The following is a 12,890-nucleotide window of genomic DNA, read 5'->3' on the forward strand; positions in this document are numbered from 1 at the left end:
TCCAGTGGGTAATAAATGTTTATAGCAGGATCATTTCTAAATTGAGCGCTTACTTTTCATTATATCTTATCAGAGAAATAAGCCTCTTTCCTTTCTTTTCAGGCCCCCTACTGCTCCCTTTCCTTTCTAAACTTTTAAAACAGCTCAAATCTGTCTTGAAAGAGGGGATACACTAGCAGCTCACTGAAGTGTCATATTACTTGTTGTCTATGGCGAGGGGAGGGGCTGGAGAGAGCCAGAGGCACACAGAGTCTCCAGGTTTACAGTAAGATATCTCACCTCAGTGCTTGTTTTACTGCTAGCATTGCTCAGTATAACTCTATAATGTCCTCCATGCTGCTGAGTGTGCTATAGAGATATAGGGGAGCATGATTTATTTTTGTGTGTGCAGTGTATGGGAGACAATATATAGACTATGCTGCCCCCAACACCTCAGAGACAACTTAAAATTAGAGCAGAAAACTGGTGGAAAAATTCCACATATATGGTTGCATTCACACCACGTTTTGTACATACGGGTGCCGGATCCAGTGGCGGGAGGGGCAAACCGGGCGCTCCCGCACCCCAGCCGGATCAGCCCGTGACTCCATTTACTTTAATGGAGATGATCCAAGCAGAGTCACACGGTAACTCCGGTCGGCTCAGTTTTGACCCGTATGCGGTTTTGGACCGTACCTAAAACCGTAGTATACTACGGTTTTAGGTACGGTCAAAAACCGCATACGGGTCAAAACTGAGCCGACCGAAGTCACCGTTTGACTCCGGTTGGATCATTAAAGTAAATGGAGTCACGGGCTGATCCGGCCGGGGTACAGGAGCGCCCGGTTTGCCCCTCCCCCTGCTAGATCCGGCACCCGTATGTACAAAACGTGGTGTGAATGCAACCATAGTTAAAACTATTACACATACATAGCACTACTCCTCCTGTACACACACAGGACAGCCTATCCTAAAAAGTTACCCGAAATGATGCTTTCACTATAAAGGTAACTACACCTTGTATATATTACTTTCATGGTTCATGTCTGCATTTTGGTTTGAACGCCCTGCACTTCTGTTGTATTGTATTGTAATTTGCCTCCTGGCAAACACTATGCTCCAGCTACAAAACCCCATCTTGTGTGACAGCAGCCATATATGGAAATCCTATGACAACCGGCAATATAACATGACTAATTCATGTGGTTATGCTATTACTGTTACTGTCCATAGTCAGTATCTATCCCTCATGTATAGTTAATGTGGTAAGCATAGAAGGGATTACAATGGTCTGGATTACAACAATAAAGATTACGGACTGTAACTGCATGAGGCTAATATTCCAGACTGTAGATCTGTCATATTCATAAAATTAAAATGTAGAAAATACAAAGTTAATAAACCAGTTATCCTGGATTTATGACTGACCCCTCTGTAATGTTGTTGAATATATTGGAACATGTACTTGATGTTGTATATGAGAGATTTTACATTACTGGAGTCTATGATGGTTTACGTGTCAGACATCCCTGTGGTGGGACTGAGTTCCTTCACACCTGCAGACCCTCTTCTGCTTACAATAGCTGAGCAATATGTCCACATTAATTATTCAGAACTTACGGTAGGTCCAAGGCCAAGATCTACTGCTTGGTCTAGGCAGACTGTCTGTCTCGGATTTGTTTCCCAAACCTTTACTCATTAAAACTACTCCTTTATACATGGGTCATGTCCTATATAGGCAATCACCATGGCTGGCGGGTATCATCTCTGCATATTAGATCCTGCTCCTACAATATGACTCCTATTACAACTAAAGTACAAATGTCTGGTTTCCCATACTTAGTATAAAGTTGGTTTCAAGCATCTTAAAGGGGTTATCCAGGAAAAAACTTTTATATATATATATATATATATATATATATATATATATATATATAATCAACTGGCTCCAGAAAGTTAAACAGATTTGTAAATTACTTCTATAAAAAAATCTTAATCCTTCCAGTACTTATTTGCTGCTGTTATGATCCACAGGAAGTTCTTTCTTTTTGAATTTCCTTTCTGTCTGACCACAGTGCTCTCTGCTGACACCTCTGTCCATTTTAGGAACTGTCCAGAGCAGGATAGGTTTTCTATGGGCATTTGCTCCTACTTTGGACAGTTCCTAAAATGGACAGAGGTGTCAGCAGAGAGCAGAAAGGAAATTCAAAAGAAATGAACTTCCTGTGGATCATAACAGCAGCTGATAAATACTGGAAGGATTAAGATTTTTTTTTAATAGTAGTAATTTACAAATCTGTTTAACTTTCTGGCACCAGTTGATTAAAAATAATAATAATGTTTTCCAGTGGAGTACCCCTTTAAGTGTACATGTTGGCTGGATAACTGCTTTAAAATAATGTTTTCCAGTGAAGTACCCCTTTAAGTGTACAGGTTGGCTGGATAACCCCTTTAAAATAATGTTTTCCAGTGGAGTACCCCTTTAAGTGTACAGGTTGGCTGAATAACCCCTTTAAAATAATGTTTTCCAGTGGAGTACCCCTTTAATTGTACAGGTTGGCTGAATAACCCCTTTAAAGGGGTGCTCTACTGGAAAACATTATTATTATTTTTCTTAAATCAACCGGTATCAGAAAGTTAAACAGATTTGTAAATTACTTCTATTAAAAAATCTAAATCCTTCCAGTACTTATTAGCTGCTGTTATGATCCACAGGAACAGTTCCTAAAATGGACAGAGGTGTCAGCAGAGAGCACTGTGGTCAGGCTGAAAGGAAATTCAAAACAAAATGAACTTCCTGTGGATCATAACAGCAGCTGCTAAGTACTGGAAGGATTAAGATTTTTTAATAGAAATAATTTACAAATCTGTTTAACTTTCTGGCTCCAGTTGATAAAAAAAAAAAAAAAATGTTTTCCAGTGGAGTACCCCTTTAAGTGTACAGGTAAGATGACTAGAGGGGCTGACTGATGCATGGGCTCAGTAGGAACCATGACCAGCTAGATCAGTGTTTCCCAACCAGGGTGCCTCCAGTTGTTGCAAAACTACAACTCCCAGCATGCCCGGACAGCCAAAGGCTGTCCGGGCATGCTGGGAGTTGTAGTTTTACAACAGCTGGAGGCACCCTGGTTGGGAAACACTGTGCTAGATTGACGCATATGTCGTAGAGGCTTTACACGGCTTGATTCTTGTGCAGGCCGCCGTTCACATTTTATCATTGCTGGACGCACATCCCCTGTGAACACAAGATTTTTAGATCATTATTAAATGAAAACGAAAACCTGGCACGTCAGTAAAATATCATGTTGTGATATTGCTATTGTTAAGATGGTATATAGAGATGTAACTAGCCAGACCTGGAAGCTGTATACTATTATACTGTATTTCTTCTTCTTTTTATTTTTTTATGAAACACAAGCTCTTAAATCCCCTGAGCCTTCTGCTTGTACTTACTTTGGGAAAGCTATTATGACATTGACAGATACTTTTTACCAGAATGTCTCCACTGCCAGCATTTCTTGTGCTGATCAATAATGCATAGGACTGAGAGGCAATTACCTTATGTGTCTATACTCACTAGATCTATTCTCTGTAGAGTCCACTGAGTAATACATAACAGAATGCACATACTCTCTACCCTTTACTTTCCACAGCCTATGTGGGATACTACAGTACAAAGAGAGGTTCACATTTGTGTTTTCTAAATAAAATTGCTAAGTATACGTTCACACGGGCAGATTTATTTGCGGGTTTCCCGCTGCGTATTTGAAAGGGGGTGGGCTCTTCTCAGCTGTCCACAGCAGATTTTCCGCAGCGCAATTTCCGCTGTGGAAAATCCGCCGCAGACCCTACTGGCTTCAATGGGGCTTGCAGCGAATTTTCCGCAGCGGAAAATCTGCTGCGGACAACTGCAAAGAGCCAGCCCCCTTTCAAATACACAGCAGGAAACCCGCAAATAAATCCGCCCGTGTGAACATACCCTTAGTCTTTATCGGCTCCTTCATGAGAATGTCAGTTCAGATCGGTTACAGAGAAAAAGTGGTAGGAGGAATCTATCTTAGGCAGCATTTACATCTCGTTTTTACATTACGAGTACCGGATCAAGCTGGGGGAGGGGCAAACCGGGCTCACCCGTACCCCAGCCGGACCAGCGCTGAACTCCGTTTACTTTAATGAGCCGCCTGGGTCAAACGGTGACTCCGGTCGGCCCATTTTTGACCAGTATCCGGTTTTGTGACCGGACCTAAAACCGTAGTATACTACGGTTTTAGGTCCGGTCAGGAAACCACATACGGGTCAAAAATGAGCCAACCGGAGTCACCGTTTGACTCCGGTCGGCTCATTGGATTAAATAGAGTTCAGTGCTGGTCCGGCTGGGGTACGGAAGAGCCTGGTTTGCCCCTCCCCCAGCCGGATCCAGCACCCGTAACGTAAAAACGAGATGTGAATGCAGCCTTACCCAGTTTTCTTCAGATCCAAATATTGTTCATTTATGTACAAGCTCCATTTTGCACAAAAATGTTGTGCATTTTTTACTTTTGTGCAGTTCACACTATTTTCAGAAATAGAGCTGGAAGACTAAATCTAATAAACACCAGAAAATTGGCACAATTTATAGCAGAAATGTATATGGTCTTCTATACATTTGAGTTTGTTAAATATGGGATGTTAAAAAAAAGATCCTTTTACGTTAAGGCATCTTTGTCCCACAAATCTTTTTATTAAGACTGGCAATACATATGCATGAACCATACCAAACATTTCAACATTGCATTCAACATTACTTCTAGTCAAGAAGGTCACCATTTCACTCACGTGGCTGCATGTACTGACATTGTTTGCAAAAGACCTTAAAGGGGTTCTCTACCATAAAGGGATTTTAGTACGTACCTGGCAGACAAAAATGGACATGCTTCAGAAGGATCTGCACTTGTCTTGGGGCTAAATGGCTATGTTGTGAGATTACCATAACACTGTGGCTAGCTTTTTGTGAACTAGTATTTCCTGTTTGAGTTTTTTTGCCTACAAATCCCATAATAAAATTTCCCTCCCTCCCACACATCAGCCACCCCACCCATTGAAACATAAATGAGCTGCATCCATTCAAAAGACCTGTGTTTTTCAGTCAGGGTGCCTACAGCTATTGCATTATTTGCAGATTGATCTCTCTCCTACCAAGCGATCACTCCACCCATTGAAGCAGACAGGCTCCCTGTCATCAGCTGACTAGTGAGTCAGGTCTCGGCTGCATTGCAAGCTGGGAAAAATCTGAGACAACAGTCATTTTGTATGCTGATAAAAATAAATATTGGGGTGAAAATCACAGAAGAATTGTGAGAAAACCGTGACACACAGGTATAGACACTATATTATGAACTACACTAAGTTCACAGCCCGTGTAGCATAGTCAAATAAAAAATATTCCTGGAATACCCCTTTAAAATGAGAAAAGTGATATGTGTACTTTCTTTTGAAATGTATGTACTCGGCGAGGAGTATAAGCATTTTAAGATTTTCATACTTCTGCAAGACTGTCAGGACAGCACATCACGCTGATAAATGGATAAGCAATGCCATGAAAATGTTTTGCTTCATTGACCTAGATAGATGACTCTTTACTTTTCAGGATCTGCAAACGTCCTACCTCTCAGACTCCAAGGAGGATGAGTCTATAGCTTCTGAAACATCAACATCTGTTGCTTCCTCCTATCCCCCTGAAGAAACAGAAGAAGAAAGGAAGAGTGCCTTAGAAAAGAGTATGTAAGTGAGTCCATTTTGGGTATATGGGGGGCAGATAATTTTATATTCTGTATATGCATGATGTATATATCTTATCTAAACATACTAAGACATAGCGATTAACCATAATATTAATACAAGTGAAGTGAATATCATTATCTCATTACAATCACACCTGTCATTGGGTGGGATATATAAGGCAGCAAGTGGAAATAGACCCCTTCATGGCACTGGTATTCTCTAATGGCAATATATAAGGGGCTTGTCCACTACTGGAATATCCCAGAAGCTTTTTGGTACAATAAGTAACTTTATTTTGTTACAGAGAGGCACAACATGCTTGAAACAGGCATTTGGTGGTTTTGGTTCATGCCTTGTGGGTTAATACTCTTGTAAAGGACTTTAATACCAATTTTAACTTAGGCAATGTCTGTGCTGCTGTGGGTCTTCATTCCCTAAGTATATTCCCTGCCAAAGCCTACTTTGCCTTGGCTTCTCTTATTGGATTGCACCATCCGCTTGAGGGTACATTGACATACACTTGACTTTTGGTTTGTCCACCCGGCAGACTTACCCCTTTACTAGGTGAGTTATTTAATGGTTAAAGTGTGAATTCACCCTCTCTTACCTGTTGCATCTTTCGGAAGTATATTGTCATCTGCTGAATGGTTTTTAGGAACAGAACAAAGAGCTTAAAGCGGTATTCCAGGCAAAAACTTTTTTTTATATATCAACTGGCTCCGGAAAGTTAAACAGATTTGTAAATTACTTCTATTAAAAAATATTAATCCTTCCAATAGTTATTAGCCTCTGAAGTTGAGTTGCTGTTTTCTGTCTAACTGCTTTCTGATGACTCACGTCCCGGGAGCTGTCCAGCTCCTATGGGGATATTCTCCCATCATGCAAGGGATATTCTCCCATCATGCACAGCTCCCGTGACGTGACATCATGATTGAGCAGGTAGACAGAAAACTTCTGAAGCTAATAACTATTGGAAGGATTAAGATTTTTTAATAGAAGTAATTTACAAATCTGTTTAACTTTCCGGAGCCAGTTGATATATATGAAAAAGTTTTTGCCTGGAATACCCCTTTAAGGTGGTTATATCTTGGCTACCAAATTCCGTAGCTTTCACACCAAATGAGCATCTCTAGGATGTGCTAGGAAAACTAATTTTATCAATGGAGACCACAACTTACAGGGCTTAAAAGATCTGCTGCTAATGTCTTACGGCCGTATTAAATGGCCCGAGCCCGTCTGTAGACAAATACTCACCTTGGTGGTCAGTGCTCACTTACAGAGCCTTCACAGGGCTTGATCAGTTGTGTGGCTGCGCTGCTTGAACGACCGCTGTATCATTTATATGGCCCTTACCTGCAATCAGCTGTCGGTCGCACATAACACATTACACGGGGAGATGTGCGGCCAACAGCAGGTGAAAGTGGAAAGATCAGATGACGAATAAATGTATGCATCTGGCTAGCCCTATTAGCGATATCCGCCTAATTGGCCAATAATCATCTCATGTAATAGGGCCCTTAGTGCCAGATTCCAGAAGAATCCCTCTTTTTGACCCAGGAAATAGATATAAACTTTTGGTTCCGACTGTTTAATAGGCCCCACCTTGCATATTATTCCATCATTTGGTGCACATTTAAAGCCTAAAATTGTTATATTCCAAAGAATTTTGCACTTATATTTGGATGGGGAATAAGATGTCTAGGGGCGGAGTACCCCGTATGTAAAATTTTATTCAGGCATATAGAAGTACATATAAAAATGCATCTTTTATACAGTCAACCATGCGTTTCTATCTTTGTTCAAAAAGTTGAGAGGGCTGCAGGTAAATCTATGCTTCTTCTGTATAGAAAGCAGGGCTGGGCGGTATACCGGTTCATACCGAATACCGAAATTTTTGTGCTGCATGATATGAATTTTAACCCATACCACAATACCAGTTTGGCCCCTCCCCCTCGGGAATGAATGTATTATCAGCCCAGCGCTGCGCTGTCCCCACATCGGGGAACTAATTATATGTGACCTCCGAGCTCTGTTCTGCCCCCCCCCCCCCCAATTAATTATTAGCGCTGCGCTGTCCCCATCAGGGTACTACTCACATGTCACCCGCAAGCGCTGCCCTCCTCGTACTGTTTGTTGCGGCCGCCAGTGCTGAGACTCTATACCAGTGGTCTCCAACCTGCGGATCTCCAGATGTTGCAAAACTACAACTCCCAACATGCCCGGACAGCCGTTGGCTGTCCGGGCATGCTGGGAGTTGTAGTTTTGCAACATCTGGAGGTCCGCAGATTGGAGACCACTGCTCTATACTGTGTGGTATCCCTATGCCCGGGCTGCAAAAAATAAACAAAAAAAACTTTAACTCACCTCCTGTTGGTCCGGTACGGCCTCACTTGTTTCCTGGGGACGGGAACGTCGGAGAGCTGTCAGCCTATCACCAGCCGCAGCGATGTTCCGCCTCGGCCAGTGATAGGCTGAGCCCACTGTCATGTAAGAAGCCGGCCAGAGCTACTTACATGACAGTGGGCTCAGCCTATCACTGGCCGAAGCGGAACATTGCTGCGGCCGGTGATAGGCTGACAGCTCTCCTACGTTCCCGTCCCAAGCGTAAGGCCGACGTAGGTGCGTTAAAGTTTATTTTGTTTACCTTTTGCAGCCCGGGCATAGGGATACCGCACAGTATAGAGTGTCAGCGCCGGCGGCCGCAACAAACAGGACGAGGAGGGCAGCACTTGCAGGTGATATGTGAGTATTTACCCCGATTGGGATGTGGGCTCATAATTAATATGGGGGGGGGGGGGGCGGGGGGGCTAGAAAATACCATTATATACCGTGGAACCGCCAAAAGTTTAAAAAATACTGTGATACACACATTTGGTCATACCGCCCAGCCCTAATAGAAAGATGGGTGAGCCTATTGCTTGACATTTGCTTCCCCAGAAACAAATATAACGAGGAAATAAGGAAAAAATAAGGAACAGCACAGTAGAGGGGAAACACTCCTCATAATGGAGAACCCTAGGGCCAGTGTTATGTATGGTAAAGGCCATGGCTGGCTGGGTTGATTGTATGTACGGAGGGAAATGCTGGTCTGCTGATAAGTGACTGAGGAAAAAAAAACAGAGACTTATTGGAGGATTTTTCCTATGCCCTGACGATGGGAGGGGGTTCCGGGGGACGTGACTGATCGCTGGTTCTTTCCTCACCCACCAACCTCAGGATCTGACTGGGAGCGTGGTCTGAGCCTGGCAGCAGAGATTACTGTGCCCTGTGTTTAATGGCTGGTGTCACTGCAGCCAGACATCCCATTAGATCTGCAAGTGATGACATTCATGTACCAATTCTATTTAAAGAACAAGGGAGCGTGACCCTCCAGATAGCTGCAATTAATGAGTGGCCTTTCCCGTTTATTCAGTATTATAGACAAACTTACAGGAAGATTATTTATATATATATATATATATATATATATATATATATATATATAGCAGAGCTGATTTTGTCAGTGTAGTAGTTCTAAGTTTGTGATTAGATCTTATCTGTGGCTTTCCGTTTGTAATCACACTTGGTTACCGTATATTATTGATGTGTTACTGTACCAAACATAAGTAGATGCACATTAAACATATCAAATGTAACTTTTTTGAATAAAATAAGGGCAATTTCAGGAACATGGCACTGCTATTTCTATATAGTAGTAGTAGTGCTCAATGGCAGAACATTGGGATCCACCCATATGAGATGCACATAAAGGGTTAAAACAGCAGGGCCACAGGTAATGCACTGTAAGTCACTTAACTAGAGTTATTAGGTGCTGAAAAACAAATTCTAAGAAAAAAAATAATAATAAAAATGAGAGTTAAAGGACAACTGCAGCGGCATTACACTTATCCCCTATCCACAGGATAGGGGATAAGTGTTTGATCGCAGGGGGTCCGACCGCTGGGACCCCCCCCCGATCTCCCTAACGGGGCGCTGCCATTAGCGCTCATGGTGAGCGCTAAGGCGCGTAGCGTTGACCTAGAGGTCGACGGTGACGCCCCATCTCCTCCCCGTCCCTATACAGTTCTATGGGGGATGCGGGGAGGCACGAATGCTGCCTTCCCGCCTCTCCCATAGAGATGTATGGAGGAGGCGTGCCGGCTACAACGTCATGCTGCGGCTGGCACGCCCCCTGCACGGGAGAGCCGCAGCCCCGTACAGGAGATCGCCGGGGGCCCCAGCATTCGGACCCCCTGTGATCAAACACTTATCCCCTATCTTGAGGATAGGGGATAAGTGTTTGTAACGCTGCAGATGTCCTTTAATAGGGAAGTATGGAAAACTAAGTGTTGTTTTTTCTTTTGGTGTTTTTCACCCCTTTCTGTCATTTTTAGGCCTAGGGTTATTTTTCCAAACTTGCAGTATGTTAAGGTTATGGGCCCAGATTTATCAAACTGTGTGAGAGAAAAAGTGAAGTGATTTCCCTACAACAACCAATCACACGAGCTGTGATTGGTTGCTGTGGAAAAATCTCTCCACTTTTTCTCTCACACAGTTTGATAAATCTGGGCACATTATGTTTCCTTTTTTTTTTTTTTTTTTTTAAGAAGTTTATGGATTTATTGGTTTTAAATTTGGTTTTTTTTTCTGCCATTGTTTATCCCCTAATGTTTTCAGTGGAACCATTGAGTCACATGAATGAATGACTTTTAATGATTGACTTTTAATAAGACAACTGCAGAAAACAAAATGCCAAAAAATAGACGCTTACACTAAACCCCACAAAAAAACAGGGAAAAAAAGATGTGTGGAATGCCAGCCTTAGGGCCACTGCAAAGGAGGTTGAGGCTGCTGCGCCCCCCTTTTTTTCACCTTCTTCAGACATATTTAAAGACACCCTGTCAATCTATTAATGGCAGTGATGTTGCTCTCCATATGACACAGTAGATCTCACTTCAGTAGCAGCTTGATGTCTAATATTACTTTTTGCGCAGCATTAGACACACTGCTAGGTTTACACACCGCCTAGAAACTACACTGTGAAAAAAGCCAACAAATCTAAACTACTGTAAAATTCACTATGAAATATTGTGGGGATTCTTACTGCAGAATTTAGCGGTGGATCTCATTTGCGCTGAAAATCTTCAGCATTGTCTCAACAGACAGGACAAATACAGACTGTGCCTAGATTCTGCTGAATACGTTTCAAACCATCCACTTACATGGGACTGTATAGTACATTATTATGCATGGATCGATTTTACATGCATTGTACTATGATTTCTTATGGATTTACACTGTGTAGTCTGTACATTAAATCCACTGCCAGATCTTAGCTAACCCAAAGCATCCTTTATATCTTTCCCAACTCCTATGAGCTGGACTGACTGGGGGTCCCTGGCCCTATTTAGAATTTAGGTTGCCAGTAGATCTGCACAGGCAGGGGAATGATATAGTAGCCGCAGTTGAACCTAGGTTAGGGCTACTCCTTGGTGTCCATCGTCTGCATCATTTCTGGACACGTTGCGTCTTCATAGTCAGCATCTTATTCTTCTGTAGTCGTGGGAAACTACTTGATGTTTTCATGTGTTCTTCCTATGATAGGGTATTGTACCAAAGCTTTGGCTGTGACAAGTTGTGATAGTCCCGTAAACCATAGAGCCAACTAATGGATGATACCATACTATTACTACTTGCCCCTTCATGCTATACCACATTTCTAAATGGTTAATAAACTTTGACTCCTCGCTCTTCATTACAGGTATGTCTTAATGGAATTAATAGAAACTGAGAAAATGTATGTTGACGATTTGGGTCAAATAGTAGAGGTAAGATTATATACTTCTGTATATAGAGTATGCTGGTATATATGGTGTACATAAAGTCTGCTATGATTGATCCTTAATAAATGGTTCTTATCTATTAAATATGATTATAATGCTTTGGTTGGGCACTGATCTGCTGCGTCACTACCACATTGTGTGAATACAATCCTATGCTATTGCTTGTCCCATATGCTTGACAACTGTGTTGAATTATAGTGAAAAATAGGAGGCAGCAGAAACGTTTGAGCTGTAACAGACAATTGCTTATGTACAACTCCCTGGTTGTAACCATTAGTTACATTTGTAAGAGATTTGTACATTCTGATAAAAACTGAATCCTTTTTTTAATTATGATATATTCAGAAAATCCTCAGACCTTTTCTCTTTTTTCAGATTTTGCTATGTTGCACAAACCCAAGTGTCTCCCATCATTATGCACTTAAAGGGAAAAAAATTTTTTTTAAATCAACTGGAGCCAGAAAGTTAAACAGATTTGTAAATCACTTCTATTAAAAAAATCTTAATCCTTCCAGTACTTATTAGCTGCTGAATACTAGAGAGGAAATGGTTTTCTTTTTGGATCACAGTGCTCTCTGCTGACATAATGAGCTCTGGTGACATCTCTGTCCATTTTAGGAACTGACCAGAGCAGCATATGTTTGCTATGGGGATTTTCTCCTACTCTGGACAGTTCTTAAAATGGACAGAGATGTCAGCAGAGAGCTGGAAGGATTAAGATTTTTAATAGAAGTAATTTACAAATTTACCCCTTTAATACCCCATAAAGTGAAATCAAAATGTTAAACATCTTTGCTGATTTATTGATAAGAACAAACTTAAATCTTGCATGGACATAAGTATTCAGACACTTTTTCAGTACTTAGTTGAAGCATCTTTGGCAGAGATTACAGCCTCCAGTCTTCTTTGGGATGATTTGCACACCATGATTTTGTGGATTTTCTGACATTTTTCTCTGCAGATTCTCTCAATGTCTGTCAGGTCGATGGGGACCATCAGTGAAAGCCATTTTCAGATCTGTCCAGAGATGGTTAACTGGGTTCAAGTCAGAGTTCTGGCTGGCCCACTCAAGAACATTCCCGAAGCCGCTCCTGTGTTGTCTTGGCTGTGTGCTTAGGGTCATTGCCTTGTTGGAAGGTGTGGGTTCAGCCCAATCTGAGGTCCAGTGCACTCTGGATTAGGCTTTTATTAAGACTGACTATTTTTGTAGTTTGCTCTATTCAGCTTTGCCTTAACCCTAACCAGAATTCCCATGCCAGCCACCAAGAAAACCCTCACAGCATAATGCTGCCCCCACCATGCTTCACTGTAGGGATGGTATTGGCAGGT

At 41.9% G+C, this 12,890-nt stretch overlaps 1 protein-coding gene across 5 annotated transcripts in view; it reads left to right on the plus strand.

Annotated features, from left to right (window-relative positions):
• Positions 1 to 12,890, plus strand: part of ARHGEF25 (Rho guanine nucleotide exchange factor 25) — a 360,287-nt gene that overhangs the window by 311,377 nt on the left and 36,020 nt on the right. For all 5 annotated transcript variants that reach the window (XM_056562582.1, XM_056562583.1, XM_056562584.1 and 2 more), the window contains 2 exons: positions 5,606 to 5,739; positions 11,480 to 11,546. In XM_056562582.1, coding sequence (XP_056418557.1) covers positions 5,606 to 5,739; positions 11,480 to 11,546 — 201 coding nt within the window. The remainder of the gene's footprint in view (positions 1 to 5,605; positions 5,740 to 11,479; positions 11,547 to 12,890) is intronic.

This window comes from Hyla sarda, chromosome 2 (assembly GCF_029499605.1).
Source record: "Hyla sarda isolate aHylSar1 chromosome 2, aHylSar1.hap1, whole genome shotgun sequence".
Taxonomy (NCBI): Eukaryota; Metazoa; Chordata; class Amphibia; order Anura; family Hylidae; genus Hyla; species Hyla sarda.